The 26,842-nt window shown below is 44.1% G+C and overlaps 1 protein-coding gene across 1 annotated transcript in view; it reads right to left on the bottom strand.

The window, feature by feature from the left end:
* ephx2 (epoxide hydrolase 2, cytoplasmic) overlaps positions 1-24,857 on the bottom strand; it is a 42,092-nt gene extending 17,235 nt beyond the window's left edge. Inside the window, exons 1-10 of the mRNA XM_030360000.1 lie at positions 24,646-24,857; positions 24,216-24,294; positions 23,125-23,281; positions 18,879-19,069; positions 17,287-17,409; positions 16,821-16,892; positions 16,592-16,687; positions 4,256-4,334; positions 3,685-3,719; positions 1,376-1,402 (exon numbers count right to left, since the gene is read on the bottom strand). Of these exons, the coding sequence (XP_030215860.1) occupies positions 1,376-1,402; positions 3,685-3,719; positions 4,256-4,334; positions 16,592-16,687; positions 16,821-16,892; positions 17,287-17,409; positions 18,879-19,069; positions 23,125-23,281; positions 24,216-24,294; positions 24,646-24,749 (963 nt within the window). The 5' untranslated portion in view covers positions 24,750-24,857. The remainder of the gene's footprint in view (positions 1-1,375; positions 1,403-3,684; positions 3,720-4,255; positions 4,335-16,591; positions 16,688-16,820; positions 16,893-17,286; positions 17,410-18,878; positions 19,070-23,124; positions 23,282-24,215; positions 24,295-24,645) is intronic.
* Positions 24,858-26,842: the final 1,985 nt, after the last annotated feature.

The raw sequence follows: 26,842 nt of genomic DNA on the forward strand, positions 1-26,842 counted from the left end.
GCGTGTCCAACCACCTGTGCGCTGGATAGATCAGTCTACCAGCCTACCCAGTGGACTGAAGCAAACGTTGCTCATCTATCCGTGATACATGTCGGTGGACACACTCACACACTAACTCCAAGGGCCCTATTTTAACAGTCTGAAACGCAAGTGAGAAGTGCCAAACGCAAGTGGCTTTGTGGACTGTTCTATGGTGATGTCGCTATTTTACCGGCGGATAAATAAGTCTTGCGCCCGACGCAAATCTAAAAAGGCTTGCCCTGAAGTAGCCTAATTACACGTAGGTTTGGTTTGGGTGTAACGTGCAATAAACCAACGAGAGTCCACTTTATGAGACATGAGCGCATTTGAGTCTGACGAGTTGATATTTTGACAGCGCGTCTGCAGTCTCCGATGACGAGACAGATGCACATGAATTTCAAACTTCAAATGGCTCAGTTTATGGCCAAATAATATGGCCTAATTCACCCATGGAATAAGGTTAATAATAAGGTTCTTCCACAACTACAGAAATACTGAGTCCTTAAATAAATTTCGGCAAAGAAAACTTTTATGATATAACATATTATATGCAGTAATTGTGGTATTATTTAATGATATACGCAATACATTAACAACATTGTTTCTTACTAGTACTGTACGCATTATCGTTATCGACTTATCGTTATCGATACGTGTTCCTAATATGCATGTGTCCCCCCGACTGTATTATGCGTTACGTGTAGTTGCGTGTGTTTAAACAGATGGATGAACACAACCGCGCCCGCATTCATTATTATTCATTATTTTACACATACACACATGCGCGTGCCGCATTCATTTATTCTTTTTAACACTCACTCGCGGTAAAACAATGACTCTCACGATCAAATACTCATCAATCCTACAAGTTATGGGCTTGGACACGATGTCTGTGTTAAGAAAATATGTGTTTACTGTAGGGTGTTTACAGATGCATTGATTTAAAAGTACAACTTTTACTGCTGTATCAGCTGTTTTTTCAAAGAATATTTACCAAGAATGTGTGGCTAGGTAGATGAGAGAAGCAAAGCATAGCATCATGCATGCGCCCTTAAAATAACATCTGAACAACGCGCCACTGACTTAAAAACAGGTATTTCCTGGTTTGTGGCAGAATTGTTTTCTGAAACTGCAAAATAGCAACAGGGAATTTTTGCGCCAGAACACGCCCAACACACACACAAAAAAACAACTCTAACACACAAGTCTTATTCGACTGATTGAGCCAAGTGAGGCTGCTTCAAACATCAGTCATGCACACATACACAATCTTAGATTACAAAAATAAAATAAAAATAACACATGCTCACACAAGTCTGGACTTTGGGATACGAACCCACTGTTGGTGACTCACCAGTATGTCCATGAAGGATATAAGGTCCTATGGAGAGATGACATGAAAGATGCGAATGTTAAAAGATGAACTGAACTGAAATAATCAACATCGATAACATGTTTGTTATGACCATTATAAAAAAAATGAAACTAAAAGAAATATTAAAGAAAATCTATGTATAGCTTTTTTAAGCAACAAAAGAAAATGCGCCTTTTAGTATTAGAGCCCTGATGACGTCACTGGTATGGTAGGACTAGGTCGTTGCAGCAGAGTGTAGAAACGTCTTCTACACTCCATGGCGGAAAATAGTGATCTTAATATGGCTGGTTACGCGTTTGAGCCTGTGACGGACATGCCTGTACTGTCCGACTGCCACCCGGTGGAGAGGGATCAATTTCAGGCTCCAGCTCCACCTTCGGATCGTGTGGGTGGGACGTGTGTGCGTGTGGGTGCTGCCGGAGCATGGACTCTGCCATTGAATCGGTCTGCTGCCGAGAGGTCCCGGTCAACCTTGGTTTTAGAAGTGGCCATGCTCTCTCGCCTCATGCCCACTGCACCGTCAGTCAAAGGACATCGGAAGGCTTGGCTGTCGGATGGGGGAGCTTTCCGGGGTCTTCAGAGCCCGAGACATTGCACACATTTGCATACGTGATCTGATTGATCGGCGGATGAGCATAGATGCGAGGCGGATTCATGAGTGTCACGTTTACTTTAGGTGGATGTTGAAGGTTTACTTACTAGTGGATGTTGATGGATATTGCACAGATGGATATTGCACAGATACATCTTACTATGAAACTACTTCTTCGAGTTTAACTCCGTCTGCATCAGCAATCGGCTAGTCGGCGAACATCAGGGTGAGTAGAAATTGACATTTATGGAACTTCTGTTTACAGACCCGCCGTGGTTTAAGTAGCAGCTCAGAAACATAGATCTGTGATATCGTTGTTGTAATAGTTTATACACTTTATGGTCGGAGTGCTAGCTTGTGGAGATTGACATGACAGGGGCTATCAGAGGGTTAGTCAGTTTTAAGGCTGCCCGCCATGTATTAAGGGCTGGTTTCCTATTCAAAGGTAGCCTGTGGAATGTATGACTACCCCAGCTGCCTTGGCCCAATATAATTCATTAATGCAGCCAGGGGAAATGCAATAAGATGATCCTCCTGTAGACCTGGTTGTTTGCTTTTCTGTAGCCATTTCAGCGAGCCTCAGAGCCTGACTCATTACCTGCTTTGGCTGCTAGAGCCACAGAGTAGGAGTAGGTTACCATGCCAGCAGGGGCGCCGAAAAGGGGGGGGTAAAGGAGACGGATTCTAGGGGCCCATGATGGAGGGGGGCCCAGAGAGGCCCCTAATGATGATGAAATTATAATACAGAAAAAATAATGACACTAAGTTTTCATGGGGCCCAAAATCCCTAGCGGCGCCCCTGCATGCCAGTAGTCTGGCTGAACGGAAGTGGACAGCGCCTATTGCCTAGCGTCCGATTTCACCGCTACTCCTCCCCTTCCGGTTGCTGGCATTTCCCCCCGGCACTATTTTGAATGGACACCGCTGCTGCTTCCCGGGCTTAGCCCCGCCCTAGACGATTGTGATTGGTTTAAAGAAATAAAAACAGGCCCACGGATAGACGGCTCAAGGTAGCGTGGTTCCAGACAATTCTCCTTGCTGTAGTTTGGTCTGGCTTTGCGAGACTGTGCCAGTGACGTAGCTGATTGCTGAAATCCAACATGGGGGCGCCCTGTAACACTTTCACCGTACAATTTAATCCCGGTTAGCAAGTTCAACCATTCTTAGTTACTGTACCAATGAGACGGCAGACAATACATCTGCTTTATCAACTAAACTTCAAATTTCACATTGGCAGTGGCACATTATACCACGAGGTGTGAGTGTGATTAGCCGTTACAAGCCGATTTTGAAAATCGGCCTCTTCTGACATCACAAGTGGGCCTGTTATTAAAGTGGTCCAATGCTGCCAGTAAACATTGAACTAATGACCAACAGCTTTGAGTACATGGTAGATGTGGTTAATTTTGAGTGTGTGTGTGTGTATGCGTCTGTCTGTCTGTCTGTCTGTCTGTCTGTCTGTCTGTCTGTCTGTCTGTCTGTCTGTCTGTCTGTCTGTCTGTGTCTGTCTGTGTGTCTGCCTCACTGTCCGTCTGTGTGTTTGTCTGTGTGTCTGCCTCGGTGTCAGTCTGTGTGTGTGTGTCTGTCTGCATGTCTGTCTGTCTGCATGTGTGTCTGTCCGTCTGTCTGTCTGTCCCTTTGTCTACCCTTCACTCTGCATGTGTCTGCATGTCTGTGCACTTGCATGAGCCTCTACCTTACAAAGTTGTTCCTGGGAGTATTCCTCAATGTCTGCAGAAAAACACACACACACACACACACACACACACACACACACACACACACACACACACACACACACACAGTAGAGAAATGTAAGCAACCTGTCTGACTTGTTAGAGCTTCAGAAGGGCATGTTTATCTTAGGAACCAGTTAACCAGCCGGTAAACCATTTAGTATGTCAGTCAGCTAACTGGCCCCTAAAAACAAACACAACATATGAAGAACACAGATTGTGTTCTGGTCACAACTTAACTTAACAAAAACCGTGGGAGCAAATCCCTCACGGAAGACATGTAAGGTAACGGAGAGAATGTGAACGCTAAGAATCACACACACACACACACATTAAGAAACACACATACACATACAATAAGAAACACACACACAAACACACAGACACACACACTAACAAACAGAAACACACATACACTTACAAACAGACACACACATACACTAACAAACAGACACACACGCACACACACACACACATACAATAACAAACATACACACACACACACACACACACACGCACACACACCCCTACCTTCGGGTGCGGTTGACTCTCCATATCCTTTCATGTCCAGAGCGAACACACTGAAACCTGCTGCTGCCAGCGCTGGAATCTAGAGGAGCAGAGTACAGTAGAGTACAGTAGATTACGGCAGAGGACAGTAGAGTATACTAGAGTACAGTAGAGTACGGTAGAGTACAGTAGATTACGGTAGAGTACAGTAGAGTACGGTAGAGTACAGTAGATTACGGTAGAGTATAGTAGAGTACAGTAGAGTACGGTAGAGTACAGTAGAGTACAGTAGAGTACAGTAGAGTATGGTAGAGTACATTAGAGTATGGTAAAGTATGGTAGAGTGCAGTAGAGTATAGTAGAGTACAGTAGAGTATAGTAGAGTACGGTAGAGTATGGTAGAGTGCAGTAGAGTACGGTAGAGTAGAGTATAGTAGAGTACGGTAGAGTACATCAGAGAACAGTACAGTAGAGTGCAGTAGAGTATGATAGAGTGCAGTAGAGTATAGTAGAGTACAGTAGAGTAGAGTAGAGTAGAGTACAGTAGAGTACGGCAGAGTAGAGTATAGTAGAGTACGGTAGAGTACAGTAGAGAACAGTACAGTAGTGTGCAGTAGAGTACAGTACTGTGGGAGCCAGAATGAAGAAGGAGACAAGTTTCTGTCATTTTTTATTTTTGTATTTCTATGAGTTATCTCCCTCTAATGGCTCGACCATGCGTGGGACCTTGACATCAATATAAGGGTGACACTACCTGGGGGGAGGGGCTGTAGCAGGAAGACACAGACTTTGACCTTGTGCCAGAGAATAGAACTGAACCCTTGATTATCTTTGCAATCCTTAATTTGAATCACCTGAAAGAACTTTTGAGTATTTTTGTATTTCCATTTAGTCTAATTAAACCGATCGGAATTTTTAACGTTAAACCGCACTGGACCTGGATTTCTTTGGATTGAGTATGTCTAGTATAAGCGTCAGACAAGCTCAGCCAACACAGTGTTGAATTAAGGACAAGAATTAATCACATCATAAGTCAAAGACTCCTTCCAACAAGTAATTCCAAGAAGAAGCACTGGATTGGAACTGCTGAGAAAGATCTGGATGGACTTGATGAATGTGGGCGAGCACATGGCCTGATTGTTTAAGTGAGTATACGACCCTCAATGTATTTGATAATTGCTTGAAAATTGACGGTTGAAAACTAAGGGTGAATACCGTTTCTTTGCTCCAAACAAAATCTCAGCCTTACCACTCGCTGTTGCGCGTTCACGTGCCATGGAGTCATGTCCCGAAAGCCATTTTAAGGAAGGGTAAGGGGTAAGGGGGAGGGCTAACATCCCCCATCGAAGCCCAGCCGCAGGCCGCAGCAGCCCGACCGCGGGCTGCCCGACCGCGGGCTGCCCGACCCCGGTCCACAGCCAGGCTACGGAGCCCGTGGCCGGGCTTCGAAGCCCGCGTCCGTGCTACTGCGGTCGGGATGCCGCGACTCTTAATTTACCCTTCAGGAAAGATGATGTGCTAATGCCCAACAATCGCGACATTGCCATGCAACGTCTACAAAGCCTGATAACAAAGTTTAAGAGAAATTAGTCTTTCCATAACGAGTATACTGCTTTCCTGAATGATATCATTACTCAGGGATATGCAGAGCCTGTCCCGCAGCTAGAAATGGAGGGAGCTCTGGGAAGAACCTGGTATATATCACATCATTGAGTACACCATCCTAAGAAGAACACATTCAGGATGGTGTTTGACTGTGGAGTGGTGTACCAGGGCACATCCCTCAACTCAGAACTGTTGCAAGGTCCTGATCTTACCAATTCACTAGTTGGAGTTTTGCCCAGGTTCAGGAGAGAACCCGTCGTGCTCATGGCCGACATTAGATCTATGTTCCACAAGGTTAGGGTGTCCAAGTCAGACATAGAGTTCCTGTGCTTTTTGTGGTGGTGAGACAGAGACATTGAACAGGACCCAATAGACCACTGCATGCTGGTACATGCTAGACCACTGCATTCCTCCCCAAGTTGTGCCACCTTTGCACTGGAAGAACTGCTGAGGACAATTAACATTCAAGATGTATAATTATTATGCAGATGATTGTCTGACCTCATTGCCCACAGTACAGGACGTAGTGCAGCTGACATCAGACCTGACGGAGCTGTGCAACAAAGGAGGATTCCAACTCACCAGGTGGGTGAGCAACAATAGAGCCGTGCCGTCAACGATAAAGGTGAAGGAAAGAGGAAAATTCTGTATTGAAGTACATAGCCAATGACAGTGCGAGATTGTAAACTTTTGTCGCAAATAGTGTGTCCTTCATTAGAGAAAACAGCAGTGTCCAACAATGGAAGTTCACTGAAAAACAAGCACAACCTGGCGGAAGAGGCGGAGTGTGCAAAAGTTCCTGGACAACAGACGATGGATTTGTGGTCCTGAATTTCTTTGGAAACCAATGAATACCTGAATGATGTCACCACACATTCACAACCTCAGAATCTAACCTCTCAGTTACAAGCCTTTAAGTCAAAGCTGAGATAGCAATTCTTTCATTGACTAAACGACAAGTTTTTCCCATTGAGTATGAGAAGTTAGGAATGGCACCACCTACTGTTCCTAAAAGTAGCGGATTTACGGATGGATTGATTCGAATAGGAGGACGGCTGTCAAGAGCCGCCCTTTTGGAAGTAATGAATTCAGAGCCATTCACCATTGTCCAAATTTAACAACAGTAAGATCTAAATACCATGCCGGAAAGAGGAATTAACTGGACCTTCAATCCACAAGGGGTGTAGGAGAACAACAAACCACGACAGGTGTGGGAGAGAATTATCAGGTCTGTGAGATGGATCCTAAATTCTCTTTTACACGAACAAACCTTGACCGATGGTCTCCCACACCCTGTTTTGCGAAATTGAGGCCATCCTTAAAAACCGCCCGATCGCCACAACATCCTCTGACCTTTCTGATTTCGGACCACTTAACCCTAATCACATCCTTCTACTGAATTCCAAATGTGTTCTTCCTCCTGGTGAGTTCACCAGAGCAGACTTGTACGCCAGGTGCCGGTGAAAACAAGTACAGTATTTGGCAGACTTATTCTGGAGGTGATGGACACAAGAGTATCTCACATTGGACCCTTCCTCCCCAAGGTCTTCATGGCCTCTAAAAAGTGTCCTGGAAACAAAGCCTGAATCTAAAGGATTATTCAGAAAAGTCAAGTTAAAAACAAAGATCGGCATCCTTGAGTGGCCAATTACTAAGCTGTGCCAGCTTCTAGAAGAACAATATGTTTGGCCATATTGAAGAACATTGAAGAACATGCAACGCATTTACAGCAGAGAGAGGTCATGTTTCCCGAAGCTCCGCTAGGCATTCTTTATTTTATTTCATGATCATAATACTTAACAATGTATAGTTTGTTTCTGCCATCCTCCATCGGTCGATTCGACAATATATTTTGGCACTTTTTATGACTCTCAGATCAGACCGCAGCAAAAGCCTTGGAATTTCCTAACGCCAACATGCCTCTGTTCTCGGATATCTCAGGCACGGAGACTGGGAAATGCACAGACTGCACCAAACTGCGACAGACAGTGGCTTTATTTGAAACGAGACTAGCAGCATTAGAAAAATGCAAAGGACTCCTCCAGGAAACAGTTCCGATGGGTGAGTTTGCGGAACTAACTCAGACAAATACACAACAAGATGATCAAAGGTACATTGTATACTTCCCGAAGCTGGACAAGAGAGAGACAGTTCCAGCTGCGTCTCACTGGCACAGAGTCGGCGCTAAGCCAAAACAACATACCAAACTGTATCAACACGTTCACTCAACGCCAAGTGCTAAGCTTCTCAAATCTAAAGTTGCATGTATCAGCCGGATTAGCCCATCACTGAAGTTAACCCTGCCAGAACCGGTTCCTGCCCCTTCAAGAGTCCACGAACGCGCCTGCCACCCATGCACCCCTGAGCCCCGAGAGAAATTGGAATCTGTTGGCATTTAACTTGCATCTGTGTCATTGATAGCATCGCCACTTCATGGCCACAGGCTGATAACTCCCAAGAGGCTGGCGCCCCAGCCCCCCCCCCTGTACTGATAGTAGCCCTGAGTATTACTGAGACAAAAAAGGGTTCAGCCGTACACACAGTATAAAGGAAGTTTCACATAATCTGTTGAACCCAAGGTTGCCGACGTCAAAACAGGGCAACTTTTGCATTCATGCTGTAACCAAAGGGAAACTTAGACACACTGCTAACCTGACAAATCTCATATCTATTGCCTCCAAACCAAAAACAACCTTAAAGCCTATCAACAACACCATCAGGATGGCTCTACTTAATGTTAGGTCTCTCAATAACAAATCATTTTTAGTTAATGATTTTATTACCACTTCTAAACCGGATTTTATGTTTTTAACTGAAACATGGCTGGAACAAAATAAAACAACCGTTCTGATAGAGACAGCTCCTCCCAACTATAACTTTTTTGATTCATGTAGATCTGGAAAAAGAGGTGGAGGGGTTGCTTCTGTATTTAAAAATGTATTTCATGGGAAACAGAGGTTATTGGGTGATTTTCCATCATTCGAATACCTTACTGCTGTATTGAAATGCTCCCCCAGAGTTCTCCTATTAATTATTTGCAGGCCACCCACATTCTCTGCAAATTTTTTTGATGACTTCACAGAATTATTGTCAAGCATCTCCACAGTATTTGACTGTCTAGTTATAACTGGTGACTTCAATTTTCATACTGATGATTTGAATGACAAGTGTGCAAAAAAACTTTTTACCATTTTGGACACATTTCAACTGTCTCAACATGTGAAAGAGGCTACTCATTGTAAGGGCCACACTCTAGACCTGCTTATCACAAAGGGCCTCAATGTGTCTGTTCTCTCTGTGACTGATCCTTCCTTGTCTGACCACTTCGACTGCCTAGCAGTAGACATATTGCAGATGGTTAACAACCCTCTCCAGTCAGGCAATTTCCCAAAAGCTTTGAAAACTGCAGTTATTAAACCCCTTTTTAAAAAGCGGAGCCTAGATGCCTCTATTATTAACAACTACAGACCAATATCAAATCTACCCTTCATAAGAAAAATCATTGAGAAAGTTGTCCTCCCGCAACTTAATCACTTCCTAGCATCAACTGGTTGCTATGACACCTTCCAATCAGGATTTCAACCCCTGCACAGCACTGAGACCGCCCTTATTAAAGTTGTAAACGACATCCGTCTTAACACTGACTGGCAAATCTCAATACTAATGCTACTTGACCTCAGTGCTGTATTCGACAATGTAGACCATACAATACTTCTGGACAGGTTAGAAAACTGGGTGGGGCTTTCAGGCACAGTCTTATATTGGTTCAGGTCCTACCTACAAAATACATTTTACAATTAGGGCATTTAGCAGACGCTTTTATCCAAAGCGACTTACAATAAGTACATTTGTCATAAGAAGTGCATCAATATATTGCTGTCGGTACAGAAAGGATGTTCATAGAACCAAGTGCAAGTACCACAATTGCTAGGCTAATCAATTCCCTGTGTTACAGCCATGATAGCAGCTACTGCAGTTGCTACACAGTTAAGTACTATAATACAATACAATACAATACAATACAATACAATGAAATACAATACAAGGTGGCTATGCAGTGTCGAGGTGGAGTCTGAACAGGTGAGTCTTGAGTCTTTTTCGGAAGATAGTGAGCGGAACTAGGAACTACTTTGTTTCCATTGGCGACTTTGTATCAGAATCAACCAACGTGACATGTGGAGTCCCACAAGGTTCGATCTTAGGAACCTCTTTATTCAAAATCTACATGCTTTAGTCATCCATGCTTTCATAACATCATGGCTGGATTACTGTAACTCCCTCTACCTTGGTCTCCCTCAGTCCCTCATATCACGCCTCCAAATAGTCCAAAATGCAGCAGCAAGACTGTTGACTGGGTCAAAAAAGTGGGAGCATATCACTCTCGTTCTTGCTTCCCTTCACTGGCTGCCAGTACAACAAAGGATCATTTTCAAGACTGTTCTTATGGTGTTCAAAGCCATACATGGTCAGGCCCCATCATACATATCAGACCTTTTACACCCCCATTCAGCCACCAGGTCCCTTAAATCCTCTAATAAGGGTCTTCTACACATCCCCCGCTCCAGACTAAAACAAAGAGGTGACCGGGCCTTCGCTGTAGCTGCTCCGCGCTTGTGGAACCAACTGCCACCCGACATACGTGATGCCCCCTCCATTTATGCCTTTAAATCAAGGCTCAAAACCCATCTGTACAACCTTGCCTTCCCTCCCCATTAACTATCTGACCTCTGCACTATTGCCTTTGTTGTGTGTGCATGTCCGGTTTCATGTATTTTAGTTGTATTTTATTCTATTGTTATTTTGCCATCATCTTTGCCTGCTGAATGCACTATGTACAGCACTTTGGTCAGTGCAAACTGTTACTTACTTTTTTACTCCCACTAGGGCAAATCATGCAAAATAACAATATTGACCATCATTGCTATGCTGATGACACGCAAATCTATGTATCGCTATAACCAAATGACTATCGGCCCATAGATCTGCTGTGCCAGTGCATTGAGCAAGTGAAAGAATGGATGTGCCGAAATTTCCTTCAACTAAATGAGGACAAAACAGAGATAATTGTATTTGGTTCTAAAACGGAAAGGCTTAAAGTAACCCAACAACTTCACTCTCTGTCCCTGAAAACCTCAATCAAAGCCAGAAATCTAGGGGTTATCATGGATTCAGATTTACATTTCAACAGTCACATCAAGTCAGTTACAAAATCTGTATATTATCACCTTAAAAATGTAGCAAGACTTAGAGGGCTCATGTCCACCGAAGACTTACAAAAACTGGTACATGCCTTTATCACTAGAAAGCTTGATTACTGCAATGGTCTCCTTACAGGTCTCCCAAAACAAACTCTGAGGAAGCTTCAGCTTGTTCAGAATGCTGCTGCTAGAGTTCTAACAAAGACCAAAAAATGTGAACATATTACACCAATTCTGAAATCGTTACATTGGCTTCCTGTAGGTCAGAGAATTGATGTTAAAATCATGTCGCTAACCTATAAATCTCTACATGGTTCAGGCCCAAAGTAATTAACTGATATGCTTCTACTACATAAGCCTTCTAGACCACTAAGATCCTCTGAGACCAATCTGTTAATTATCCCCAGAGTAAACACGAAACATGGGAAAGCAGGATTTAGTTACTGTGCAACAAATAGTTGGAATAAACTCCCTGAGGATTTAAGACTTGCCCCAACTCTGAGCACCTTTAAAACAAGGTTGAAGACTTTTATGTTTGCTTTAGGTTTCTGCTAAATCTTAAATACATTGCACTTTCTAAAAAGCTTTTTTATCTTTGCCTTTATTTTCTATTTTAATACTAAAATGCCTTTTTAACTTTCTAATTTACCCATTTCTTTGCATTTGTTTTCTTTTACTTATCTATTATTTTATTTTATTGTACGACAATGTTTATCTGTGAAGCACTTTGAGTCTGCCTTGTGTATGAAACATGCTACATAAATAAAGTTGCCTTGCCTTAATTCCTACCTTCATTATATCATTGTATTATATTTGTTGGCTCCTTTAATAGAATAATGGATAATTGTTTTATTTTAAGCCTTAAACACTTACACCGCCTACCCACTGCCCCGTCCGCCAACGGATGGCGGAAGCCGTGGCTGACGGATGGGGGAGTAGTCTTTGCAGAGGCATACGTCAGCCAAGCCCGAGCATACGCAAACTGATAGGATGACAGATCTGTAGCTGCCTGAAAAGCGGACCATTTTTCAACATTCTTGACGGAGCTGATGGATCCAACGGAACGGATGGATCCAAAATGCATTGCAGCTCCGCCCCATTCAAAGTCAATGCGATCCGTCAACGGACGGATGCAGTGGGCAAGAGGAGTTAGGGGCCGGAATGTAGGAGCCAGAATGAGGACGGAGAAAGGTTTATTTAATTTTGTATTTTTGTGTTTGATCTTCTTTTAACTGTTGACTCGGGGAGCTCTGCTGCGCTCGTGCTTTTAGACTTGACTGCTGCCTTTGACACAGTCGACCACCAGATTATTTTATCCCGCCTGGAACTCTGTGTTGGTATTACTGGAAATGTCCTAAAATGGTTCAAGTCATATCTGTCAAAGAGAACCTTCTCTGTTCATCTAGGCCAGTACTCCTCAGCTGCAGCCCCACTAGTCTGTGGGGTCCCCCAAGGCTCTATTTTATCTCCAATTCTTTTTGCGTTATATCTGCTTCCCCTAGGTTCCATTTTTAAAAAACACAACATTTCGTTCCACTGCTTCGCAGATGACCTACAAATCTACCTGCCGTTAAAATCAAACAAGGACTCCACAAATGCATTGTCAAACTGTCTAAAAGATGTGAAAACCTGGTTGGAACTTAACTTCCTACACTAAACAATAATAAAACCTAAATAATTGTTTTTGGCAAATCCGAACTACTGGATGGCATCGACAGTGTTCTTGGTCCCCTTGCCTCCTGCAGCCGCCCTTCTGTCAGAACCTCAGTTATTTTCGACAATGGTTTTAAATTTAACAAGCAAATAAGCCCAGTCGTGAAGAAAAGCTTCTTCCAGCTGCGACTCCTAGCGAAAGTAAAGCCGTATCTCCCACCAAAGGACTTTGAAAGAGTCATTCACCTGTTCATAATGTCCCGTCTAGACTACTGTAATTCTCTATACTTTGGTGTGGACCAATGTCTGCTCCGTCGCCTGCAACTGGTCCAAAATGCTGCTGCACGTCTCCTCACTGGGAAAAGGCGATATGACAACATTACCCCTGTCCTGGCCTATCTTCACTGGCTTTCTGTGGTTTACTTTTAAATCTCTACATGGGCTGGCACCTAAATATATGTCAGAGCTGGTCTGCATCCATGCTCCATCTAGAGAAATTCGGTCAGCTCAGCAGGTGCTGCTGGATTCACCTAGGTGCAGACAAAAAACAAAAGGCGACAGGGCCTTCGCTGTGGCCGCTCCTAATCTTTGGAAAAGTCTCTCCCTGAGTCTGAGAACTGCCCAGTCTATCGATCAGTTCAAAACACAACTAAAGACCCACTTTTTTACATTGGCGTTTAATAAAGATTACGATTTTATTTCATCTTATTCATTGTTGTTGCTAATATGCAATTTTAAGCCTTCTTGTTTTTTGTTCAGTTTTTTTTATATTGTATTTGTGTACAGCACTTTGGTCAACTACTGTTGTTTTAAAATGTGCTATATAAATAAACTTGACTTGACTTGACTTGACTAACGGAAATGATAAAGCAGAAAAAAAATACCACAGAAGAAGAACCGTCCAACTGAAAGCTCATTTCCGGTAGGTGCGCGAAGGCTGTTTTGACAGTGTACCGTAGAAATGAGAACACTGCGCCTATAAGTAAGTGTACTATAGGGATGTTGAAGTGCACTCAATGTAAGTGCACTTACGTTAGTGCGCGATTTCAGACACAGCAACAGTCTTTGATCTTGTGCCCGAGAATAGAACTGAACCCTTGATTATCTTTGCAAACCTTATTCTGAATTACCTGCAAGAACTTTTGAGTTTTGTATTTTCATTTAGTCTAATTAAACAGATTGGAATTTTCAACACTGGACCTGGATTTATTTGGATTTAGTATGTCTGGTATAAGCGTCAGACTTAAATGAGCATTTAACCGGTGGAGGCATGAATATGTATTGAAATTGGGTCCTATATGTAGTCGAATAATAAAATAAAATTCAAATTTGGTGCCGTCTCGACCGAGAAAAGGCAGAAAGTGACTTTTTGGCGCATGTGGATTGAAGACAACAACTCCCACCATGCACCACGATGCACAGCTTTGCTGGCCACTCCCGCTGATCTAGATCTCCGCCTATCGGACACCTCACTGTTCCATCTACCAAGCTGATACCGAAAGTCACGAGGAGATTCAACCTTTTAAATTGAGCAGAAATACTTTTTAATGTACAGTTAGCAATTACATTAACAAGGGGCTTTATTTAAAGCTACAAAAAGAATACAAATAAAATAATAAATAAAAAATTCAACGCAACTCTGATGTCCCCCGGCTGGTGGGGGGCTAATGCCATCAAGCGTTTCAGACGTCCATGCACATGAATCCTAACACAAAACCGCATAGGTCCGGATAGATTTGAAACCACCTCCGAGGGTGGTTTCAGAAATGTGCGGTTTCGGGCACCGGATTCGCCGGCTCCGTCTGGACGGTCGGCCGAACGGACAAGACTTATGCGGTTTCACCAAAAAATCGGCTTCGTGAGGACGGGGCCTTAGAAGGCGAACACACATTCACCAAGACGGGGAGACAGCGCCGGGCGACTTACGCCAATATCTGCCAGTGGATCGTGGATGCCTGGACTGATATCAGTCTCAACTGTGGTCCAAGCTTTCACGAAGGCAGGAATAATCACTGAACTGCCAGGCAACAGCAGCGACACTGACTCGGATAATGACGAGAGGGAGCCGGGCATGTTGGATGCCGTACTCGCCCAACTGTTCAATTCGGACACTGAAGAAGAAGAATTCGAGGGTTTCGTGGACGGGGAATGAACTGAAAAAGTGAGCTTTGCGACGGTGTTATACGTAACTGAACAATGTTGAGTTATGCACTAACGTTTGAATTAGCGGTATCAGACTGTTTCTTTTACGTGTTTACAACTGAACAAGGCTGGGAGATATTGTTAATATTCACATTGACGTTTGAACATCGTTACCATGGGAATGAACGGAGTTGTCAGAACGCTTAATAAAGTTTGACTTTATCTGACTGTTTTTTTTGACATTCCCTTTAGCACAGCTCCATCTAGTCGATGCATAACGCAACCCCAGTCAAACGTTTAACTGCAGTATCTTCTATTCTATGAGCCTTATAATCCGGTGCACACTATATGAAAACAATTCTAAAATAGGCCATTCATTGAAGGTGCGCCTTATAATCCGGTGCGCATTATAGTGAGGAAAATACGGTAGTCCTCGTTTGTATTTCTTTCGAAATGGTGAACTTTTGCATGGTGCCATCTTCTATGTCAGATCCAGTACCCTCCGCCATTGTACTTCAGTTTTATCAACAGCCTCTGTTAGTTTAGCGTCAGACGCTGTGGATGTTAGTTTCTGCTGTTAAAGTCCCACCCACTGGCACTGCTCTGATAGGTCTGTAACGTCAGTGGGTCCCACCCCCTATAGAGGGGTGGGACTAGTGGTTGTAGTCTTACGAGAATCCTCCCCTCTTACACTTCCTATTTACTTCTACGCAAAAATCGTCATATTGCGTCATCTTAAACAGGAAGTGTTGGAGATCGATACAGATCTCTCCAGTCTCTCCAGAAAATAAGGGAATGATGCACGACCATTCAAAAATATGAGTGGGTTTGTAACGATACAAAGCTTAATGGAAATGGCTGAAGTTTCCCTTTAAAGCTCAGCCAACACAGTGGTAAATTAAGGTCAAGAATTAATCACAACAGGTAAAGCACAGTAGAGTGCAGTAGATTACAATAGGGTACAGTAGAGTAGAGTGAAGTAGAGTACAGTAGGGTAAGGTATAGTATGTTGGAGTACAGTAGATAAGAGTATAGTATAGTACAATAGAGTACAGTACAGTAGAGAAGAGTAGGGTATTTTAGAGTAGAGTACAGTAGAGTACAGTACAGGTACGACTTCTATTGTTAGAGTCAAGCAGAGTGCAATAGAGTACAGTAGAGTAGAGTACAGCAGAGTACAGTAAAGTACAGTACAGCAGAATACAGTGGAATGGAGTAAAGTAGTGAAGAGCACAGTAGAGTACACAACAGTGCAGTAGAGTACAGTACAGGTGCAGTAGAGTACAGTAGAGTCGAGTACAGTAGAGTCCAGTGGCGTGAAGTACAGTAGAGTACAGTACAGTAGAGTCTAAAGTACAGTACGGTAGAGTCCAGTAGAGTAGAGTACATTACAGTACAGTAGAGTACCGGTACAGTAGAATCCAGTAGAGTACAGTAAAATACAGCAGAGTACAGTGGAGTGCAGTACAGTATAGTAGTAGGAAGAAGTATAGTAGGAAAACTATTGGTAGAGTACAATAGAGTACAGTAGAGAAGAGTAGAGTAAAGTAGCATATCCATTATTATAGTAGAGTACAGTAGAGTACAGTAAGACATCTATTGTTAGAATGGAGTAGATGGGGAAATAGAGTAGAGTAGAATTGGTAACAATGAGTGTGTGAGTGCATGCGCGCATGACTTTGTCTGTGTTTGTGTGTACGTACGCGATTGCGTGTGTGTGTGTGTTCAAGTGCGTGTTCACGTGCGTGTGCGTGCCTACCTGATACCTCCAGGAGTACCAGCTCTCGGGGAACCCGTGACAGAGCAGTACAGGCGGTCCGTTGCCCATGGTGACATAGTGAGTCCTCACCCCTGGCTGGGCACACCCAAGCACACCCCCCCCCACACACACCGTTACCCATGATGCATCTCACACGCCGGCTGGTACCACAGGGCCACATGGTGCTGGTGGCAGTCATGGCAACACAGCATCCGGTGGGATACGGTACCTTGATGCTGACATAGCCGTGGGATACGGTGTCGGGACGGCAGGACATCGGAGGGTCGTCCCCGGTGGACGCCTGGGGCACACACACACACACACACACGGCACACACAGGCACGCATACGTGCAAGTGTGCACACATACACACATGCGCACGGGCACACACCAACACAAACACTTGAGAATTTGCAGCAAATTGTCTGACTTATTTGAGCTTCAGGAGTTAAGCAAACAGCTAACCATTGTGTAAACCAGCCGGTTAACTAGTTGGTAAACCAGTCAGTAAACCAGTGTGTAAACAAGTGTGTGAACCAGCAGGTTAACCAGCAAGTAAAAACATAAATTTAACCAGAGAGTAAACCGGATTGCAAACCAGTCGATAAACCAGCAGGTCAACCAGTGTGTAGACCAGTGTTTAAACCAGCCATTAAACCAGTGTGAGTTGCAGCCGGTGAAACCAGTGGTCGTACCGGGAGGCTGGTGAGGGAGGCCAGCTTGTTCAGAGCGGCGGTCAGCTGGTCCACGCGGACCACCGTCAGACCCTCCGCCTCCGCAGAGACCACTGACTCCCCCTCCTCACACAGGTAGAGGGTCTGGGGGGGGGAGAGAGAGAGAGAGAGAGAGAGAGAGAGAGAGAGAGAGAGAGATGGGGGAGGAGAGAGAGAGGGGAGGCAGGAGAGAGAGAGAGAAAGAGACGAAGAGTGGGGGGGGGGAGAAAGAGGGAGAGGGAGAGAGAGATCAAGTATAAGTCATCATAATCATGTTTAACTGTTTAAACCAGAAGTAGGCAGGAAGTCTGTTGCTGTGTCTGAAGTTACGTAATTTCACTTACGTTAGTTCACTTACATTGAGTGCACTTATTTATTGCCGCAGTGCTCTCATTACTACATTGCACTGTCAAAACAGCCTTCACCCACCTACCGGAAATGAGTTTGCAGTTTGACGGTTCTTCTGCTGTGTTTTTTTTTTTTCTTCTGCCTGATCATTTCCGTTAGTCGCCTGTATTAGCAATCTAGCAATATTCACGTCATCGTTCTTGATACCGACTGATTACAGAATAAACAATATAAAAACACTGGTCGGATCCAGCCTAAAACATTGTAGTTGTACTGAAAAAAAACAAATATGTGTAATATTACTGACATTTGTAGAGGACGTCGGTCTCAAATGTTACAATGTCCTCCATTTTCCGATTTGAAATTCCCGCCCCTTCTGCTACTTAGACAAGATGGCGGCCGTTGAGGGTGGAAAGTGTCCATCGGTCCACATTCAAGTTTTAGATCGTTTTGAGTGCACCACCAAGGTTCTTCCAGTGCACTGCGTTTTGGCACACTCTCAGTCTTTGCGCAAAGAAGAATCCCTAGGGTGGACTAATGATTTATAAGTCTGTAATATATATTTTTTCTTTCTTTCTTTCTTTTTCTATGCTTTTACCACTGGTTGTATGCCTAATTCAATGTTCTCATGCTCTTATTTCCTATTATTTCCTGTTTTAGAATTATGTACTGACCCTTCTATATTTTCATATTTCTGGGAAGCACAAATTGCAGCAGTGTATGAAATGGGCTACATAAATAAACTTGCCTTGCCGTGCCTTGTGTTACTGTGTGTGTGTTGATGTGTGTGTGTTGATTTGTTTGTGTGTGCCATGCAGGAGGTATCTCCCTGAGTGTGCCTGTCTGTATTACTGTGTATGTGTGTCTCTGTGTTAATCTATCTGTCTGTCAGTCTGTCTGTCTGTTCACCCATATTCTTTATCACTGTATATATTTGAATATCTGTTGACGAGATATTCAAATATCTGTTGACTAGATATTTAAATCTCTCTCTCACACACACACACACACAACAGCCATACAATGCTGTTGTGTGTCCAGAGAAAGCTCTGTTTCACATAACACACTCACACGCACAGACACACACACACACACACAGACACACACACCGACTTAAACTACCCATCCTCTCTCTCTCTCTCTCTCTCTCTCTCTCTCTCTCTCTCTCTCTCTCTCTCTCTCTCCCCCTCTCTCTCTCTCCCCCTCTCTCTCCCCCCCTCCCTCACCTGTTGTGGTGTGACCCCCAGTCCCTTCAGGGCGGCTGTGAACAGGGCGGGCTCCGGGACCCTGCAGCTCTCCCGGCAGGACAGCAGGACCCGGTCAAAGTGGGCGTGGAGAACAGAGAGGAGGCGGGCCCAGCCGGGGCCACTGGCCGAGTCATCCACCCAGTGATTGGCCAGCACGGCTGTCCGTATCCCTGAAGGAGGGAAGAGAGATGATAGAGGAGGTTGGGTGGGAGAGAAGGGAAGAGAGAGAGAGAGACAGAGACAGAGACAGAGACAGAGAGGGTTGGACTGAAGATGGTTGGTTTAAGTCGGTGTGTGTGTTTGTGTGTCTGTGTGTGTGTGTGTGTGAGTCTGTACTGTGAGTGCGTTATGTGAAACAGAGCTTTCTCTGGACACACAACAGCAACAGCACATGACACTCATCATGGTTACCATGGTTACCAGAAGTGGTATGTGGTGCTCTGAATGGCGTGGAGTGTGTTGTGCGTCTGTGGAAACCTGTGTGTGTGTGTGTGTGTGTGTGTGTGTGTGTGTGTGTGTGTGTGTGTGTGTGTGTGTGTGTGTGTGTGTTTGTGTGTGTGTGTGTGTGTGTGTGTGTGTGTGTGTGTGCAAACGTATTACGTTTATGTTTTTCGCGTGTGAGTATGTTTGATCCGTGGGGTGTTCCACAAACGGATGTTTAACAAACACTGAGTTAACGCTGAACTCTAGGTTGATTGACCCTGTGCCGACTAACCCAGAGTTTTCGGTTCCACAGCAGCGGTTATGCATTAGTTCAATCAACTCGGGGTTGGTTAACACTGGGTTGTGCGCGTCACCGCCAAACCTAAAAAGACGTGATGTATGGATCATGGAAACCCTGATCGAAATGGCGAAACGGGCCGCTTATTTCAATGGAATGGAATTCCAGGTTCTCCTGGAGAGCTATGACGAGGAGAAGGACATTATCACAAGAAAAGGGAACGCTAAAGCCTCTGCAACCCGGAGAACCAAAGCCAATCGTGAAAAGGCCGACAGTCGGCAGACTGGATCTGGCCCTCAAATTGCCTTGACCCCGGTGGAGGAGCTGTTAATAAACATAAATTCAGGGCGCCCTGGCATGGAGGGGGTACCTGGAGGTACCTCCTCAGAGCGTCAGGGGCCATGTGAGGGTACCCCACTGGTTGAATATAGGTTTTTGTGTTTTCTTGTATTTTAGATTTTGTTTGCCTTCGAAGTAACACATGCAAACCGTGTGCGTGCCACGGCATATGTTCCAAATGTTGTTGTTTTTTGTAATTGGGTAGAAAACCTCATCTCATCTCATCTCATATCAAAAGTGACAATTCATCAACTTCACAGATCAAGATGGATTAGTGCTTGTAATGAAGCCGCCGGCTATGATCGAACATTCTTCAGTGGATGTAAGTCCGTTAGGACTATATTATACTTTGTGTTGTAAGTGCCTCTCGGCATAGTACTCAGCCAATATTGCTCTTTGTATGATAGGAGGCCGATAAAAATCTTGGATGGGTCATCTGAAAGGACTGAGATGTGCTCAGCATCTCCAACATTATAGATAAAACTCCACTTTTGCAAAAAACGGAGGGCTATGCAAATAGTCTGGAGTGAACTTAGGCCAGGTCCTCGATGGTAGTGTTGGCTATGTAAGGCTGGAGAAGGCTATTTAAATGTATGAAAGATTTGTGTGAGAATCTATATCTCTCCAAAAAGTCATCCGATATGCCAAGATGTCGGGCCGTGGTCTTATTAATCACTCCCGGTGGATTGCACGTCTAATTTGCGCTCCGATATCAGCAGGCCTCTCATCAAAAGGGCATGCCATTGTGAACACATGAAATCTGCGGTGAACGCCGGTTTAAATACTCAAAACCCGCTCCGACCAGGTTTGATTCAGAGAATATATGTTTCTATAGAAACTAACATACCGTGTTCATTTTGGAACGGAAAACCTAGGGTTAACGCAAACCCTGGGTTAACTTACCCGGTTATAAAACCGGCTTTGTGGAATACCCCACTAGCCGCGTTTACATGGACACATCTATGCCGCATAGATTTCTATGCGGCATAGAAAATGGTCATGTATACGCCTCATTCGGAATACAATTATCTGTGCGGCATAGATTCTATGCCGCATAAGCCGCGTTTACATGGACACATCTATGCCGCATAGATTTCTATGCGGCATAGAAAATGGTCATGTATACGCCTCATTCGGAATACAATTATCTGTTCGGCATAGATTCTATGCCGAATAGAATAGGTGGTGTAGTCCGTTTTAAATCGCCATGTATACACTTATTCCGCATAGATTGGGGTTTAACTTAGAGCAGCCGCAGTAGTTCGCAATTCCACTAAGCTCCGTCGGTACTTTTAAGCACACCGAACTTCACCGCTGTCAAGGAAAGTGGATTTATTGCCTGATTCACGTCTTTGTTATCACTTCGTAAAAGTAGTCCGGTAAGCGTGTCCGGTTGCTAAGCGACGGGACATGGGTGTTTATTAATGAAGTGTCCGCGCACGTCCGAGATAACTGTAAATGAGTAGGCTACTACTAGTACTTTTGCAGGCTGAACGTTAAAATACTTCTTAACTTAGAGAGATGGCAGCTGCAGTAGTGCGCAATTGGACCTTCGAGGATTCCTGGTCACTAAATTCCCGTAAGACCATTCTCTCCCACCAGTCTTGGCTGCGGACTCGCATCCAAATTCCTCTTGTTTGCGGCGGAGCATAGGGTAAATATAAAGATCTGACGAGAAATTGACGTTGCTGCGCTGTCCTCCTCCTTCTTAATTGAAGGAGCAGGCAGAGAAAAGCTCTCTCCTGCTGTGCTTTCATCAAAATCAAATTTAAAATCCCCGATAGTGATAAGACATCCATTATGTCGCCGCCGGTCCAGAGACGTGTCAGGTGTGCGCGAGAGACATAACGGACACTTTTGTTACTGCCATGTATACAGTACATTCGGAACACATTTTAGGAACAGATCTATGCCGCATAGAAATCTATGCGGCATAGATCTGCCATGTAAACGCGGCTATAGAATAGGTGGTGTAGTCCGTTTTAAATCGCCATGTATACACTTATTCCGCATAGATTGGGGTTTAATTTAGAGCAGCCGTAGTAGTTCGCAATTGGTCCACTGAGCTCCGTCGGTACTTTTAAGCACACCGAACTTCACCGCTGTCAAGGAAAGTGGATTTATTGCCTGATTCACGTCTTTGTTATCACTCCGTAAAAGTAGTCCGGTAAGCGTGTCCGGTTGCTAAGCGACGGGACATGGGTGTTTATTAATGACGTGTCCGCGCGCGTCCGAGATAACTGTAAATGAGTAGTACTAGTAAAAGTAGTAAAAGTACAGCCTGCAAAAGTACTAGTACTAGTACTTTTGCAGGCTGAACGTTAAAATACTTCTTAACTTAGAGAGATGGCACTGCAGTAGTGCGCAATTGGACCTTCGAGGATTCCTGGTCACTAAATTCCCGTAAGACCACTCTCTCCCACCAGTCTTGGCTGCGGACTCGCATCCAAATTCCTCTTGTTTGCGGCGGAGCTTAGGGTAAATATAAAGATCTGACGAGAAATTGACGTTGCGGCGCTGTCCTCCTCCTTCTTAATTGCAGGAGCAGGCAGAGAAAAGCTCTCTCCTGCTGTGCTTTCATTAAAATCAAATTTAAAATCCCCGATAGTGATAAGACATCCATTATGTCGCCGCCGGTCCAGAGACGTGTCAGGTGTGCGCGAGAGACATAACGGACACTTTTGTTACTGCCATGTATACAGTGCATTCGGAACACATTTTAGGAACAGATCTATGCCGCATAGAAATCTATGCGGCATAGATCTGCCATGTAAACGCGGCTACTGATGTGCTTGTTGATGTGTGTGTGTTTGTTTCTCTTTGAGCGTGTGTCAATTTATGTGTGTCTGTATGTTTGCGTGTGCGTGTGTGTTTATTATTTGTATGGACACACGGGTTTGCATGTGTGTATGTAACAAATGTGTGTGTGTGTGTGTGTGTGTGTGTGTGTGTGTGTGTGTGTGTGTGTGTGTGTGTGTGTGTGTGTGTGTGTGTGTGGGTGTGTGTGTGTGCGTGTGTGCGTGTGTGTGTGTCCCTAATTGTCTGTGTGTGTGTGTGTGTGTGTGTGCGTGTGTGTGTGTGTGTGTGTGTGTGTGTGTGTGTGTGTGTGTGTGTGTGTGTGTGTGTGTGTGTGTGTGTGTGTGTGTGTGTGTGTGTGTGTGTTACCGTGGCGATGCAGACTGAGCACTGTCTGTAGGACGGTCTGGTCCGCCTCCACCTCCCCAAGGCCAATCAGCAGCTCTCTGACTGACCCATCACAGGGCAGCGTCACGCCTTGGGTCTCGGCGTCTGTCACCAGCTCAGAATCCAACTCTACGATCATCTAAACACACACACACACACACACACACACACACACACACACACACACACACACACACACACACACACACACAGACAATTAGGGACACACATATACCAAATTTAGTTAACAATGGCAACATTACTCAGATTCCAACTCATTTACACACACACGCACACATACACGCGCACACACACACACACACACACACACACACACACACACACACACACACACACACACACACACACACTCTAAAGAGGTCGATAAACTACTTCCTCATTTGTGTGAAAGGTGTTTCAATAGTCTAAACCTGCTAAACGCGGCCCTCATGTTAGTTTAGTGATTCACCACCACTGGACACTGATTCTGTTTAACGACACAGACTCTCCCCAAATGTGTACGTGTGTGTGCATGCGTGAACATTTGATAGAATCTGGGTCACGTTGCCATTTTTAAGTGTGACAATGTTTATGTGTTTGCCCTACAAAGGCAAAGTGCAGTAACTACGCCAACATTGAAACTGAGAAAAATGCCTTCAAAGTATTCATACTGGCCAGCCAAACCTGTTTCAGGTACAATAGTGGTGATACTCTCAATTAATACCTTTATAGGAAGAAAAATAGTTTTTGTCTCAAGACAAAGAAGGTGTTATAAAACCCATTTTCAGTCTGAACTCAATTTTGACAAAATACGTAGTTACTGCACTTTGCCTTTGTAGGGCAGTGTTTGTAGTGTCAATGTTAACATTTGTTAGAATCTGAGTCACGTTGCCATTTAACCAAATTTGGTAAGTGTGTCCATGTTTGTGTTTGTATGTGTGCGTGCGTGCGTGCGTGCGTGCGTGCGTGCGTGTGTGTGTGTGTGTGTGTGTGTGTGTGTGCGTGTGTGTTTATGTTTTTGTGCGAGTTCGCATTAGCGTGTTCAAGCATGTATATGGGAACAGTGTCCTTACCTGAGAGAGAGAGATCTCCCCTCTTTCCGCGCGTTTCAGGACGCCGTCCGTTTTACGCGCGGCATTCCACACGAAACCGCTGACAAGCGCACACACATTATACACTTTAGAACACTGCAGACCAATCTCTCTCTCTGAGAAATATACATTTGCATTTCCAACGCAAGTGAACAATAAAATAAAAAGTGTTACAAAAATTATAATGAAAGTTAAAAAGGTCAGGGATATAGTATAATATAATAAGTATAAACGTTATATACAAAATATGATACATATCAAATATTATTCTCTCTCTCTCTCTCTCTCTCTCTCTCTCTCTCTCTCTCTCTCTCTCTCTCTCTCTCTCTCTCTCTCTCTCTCTCTCTCTCTCTCTCTCTCTCCTCTCGAATATGGAATTGTCCATTCGTGAGTGTGCGACCATTCATGTTACCCTGGCAGTCGGTGCAGCTCTTCAAACTGTTGGAACATGGCCCTCAGTCCGGGTCGGACCACCACCCCCCAGAGGTCCATCAAAACCGCTTTCTTGGGCTCCATTCCTTCACTTGCAATTCGACTTTAAACGTCGACTGTCTGTTAACTTCTCGCGTCTGAGCGGTGCTCTTGCTCTGGAGGCGGCGCTACTCTGACTGAGGCAGCCTGCTCTCTGATTGGCTGGATCGCACCAAGCTACTCACACGCCCACGTCCATGCAAGTCCACATAGGCTAATACACACGCGCGCATACGCGCGCACACACGCGCACACACGCGCACAGACACACACACACACACACACACACACACACACACACACACACACACACACACATTTACATTTACATTTAGCAGACGCTTTTATCCAAAGCGACTTACAATAAGTACATTTGTCAGAAGAAGTGCAACAATATATCGCTGTCGGTACAGAAAGGATGTTCATAGAACCAAGTACAACAATCGCTAGGCTAACCAATTCCCTGTGTTACAGCAATGATAGCAGCTACTGCAGTTGCTACACAGTTAAGTACTATAATACAATATAATACAATACAACACAATACAATACAGTGTACAAGCCAGAAGGGGGAGGGTGGCTATGCAGAGTCGAGGTGGACTCTGAACAGGTGAGTCTTGAGTCTTTTTCGGAAGATAGTGACACACACACACACACACACACACACACACACACACACACACACACACACACACACACACACAGACGACGGTTAAGAACCATTGTACGCCTAAACCAGAACTCAATGAACCCGAGGGAAGGTTAACTTGATGCATTTTATTTTTATGCTGTCATTGTGTTGTCAAGCACCTTGTGTTGGAAATTTTGCTCGAATGGGCTACATAAATTAAGTTTTTAATTTAATTTCCGCGCTCTTCAATGTGATTGTGTGTGTGTGTGTGTGTGTGTGTGTGTGTGTGTGTGTTTGTGTGTGGTTGTGTGTGTGTGTGCGCGTGTGTGTGTGTGTGTGTGTGTGTGTGTGTTGTTGTGTGTGTGTGTTTGTGTGTGCCCTTACCCAACGCGTTTAACTCTTGCAAGTTAAACTTGAACTCTCACCTAAATAAACTAAATAAACCCTATATCACCTCCGCAACCTAGACATGAGAAGAGATTCAGCTGTATTGTCATTTAGCGAATTTCATTTTCAGTGCAAATTAAATACAATTGACATCCCACCAGAAGTGCAAAAGAAGCATTGCAAACCGGTTGAGCACAGTATTTTGGGCAGTTATGTAGACAAGAGATGAGTTATGTACAACAGTGTATAGTTATATACGGTTTTAAGTTAAAGTTTTAAGTTTAAGTTGGTGAAATGTCTACACTACAGTGACAGAGAACAAGTCTAGAGGGATATGTACAGAGAGCATAAGTAGACAAAATCTAGATCAATTATATATATATATATATATATATATATATATATATATATATATATATATATATATATATATATATATGTAATGTTCATGTTGTACAGGTTTATGGGTAGGTTCTGGAATATATGAAAAAAAAAAAACATATATATATCGTTCAGTTTTGGTTGATAACAGTACAAGGGCACTGATGAAACAGTGCAGGAGTAAATGTAAAAAGGTAAACAATGCAAATGTGAACAGGGCCCAGTTTCCCAACAACGATGGATCCACGCTCGTTTCTTTGATTGTGATCACACTCTAGTGAAGAATCTTTGGTGTAAACATCAAAACGCAACATTCCATTCATTCATTATGATTCAAACGCAGAAGCTAGGCATTGACACGGCTATTGCTGAACCGATTAGGAGAGCATTAGATCCTGCCCATATTGTTGGGCAGGGGTATGATGGTGCGGGCAAAGTAAGCGGGAAAGTGTGCGGTGTTCATGCATGCATCACACATCACACAGTGTCCCGCAGCAGTCTATGTTCACTGCAGAAACCACGCTCTCAACTCGGCGATCGTGAACTGTCAGGGATACTCGTAACTGTCTGGACACGATCCAAGAAATAGTGAACTTCCTCACAGCCTCACCGAAGCGCCTACAGTGCTTAAAGGGAAACTTCACCCATTTCCGTTAAGCTTTGTATCGTTAGAAACTCACTCACATTCTTGAATGGTCGAGCATCATTCCCTTATTTTCCCCTGAGACCGGAGAGATCC

Source organism: Gadus morhua, chromosome 7, assembly GCF_902167405.1.
Source record: "Gadus morhua chromosome 7, gadMor3.0, whole genome shotgun sequence".
In the NCBI taxonomy this organism is placed as follows: domain Eukaryota; kingdom Metazoa; phylum Chordata; class Actinopteri; order Gadiformes; family Gadidae; genus Gadus; species Gadus morhua.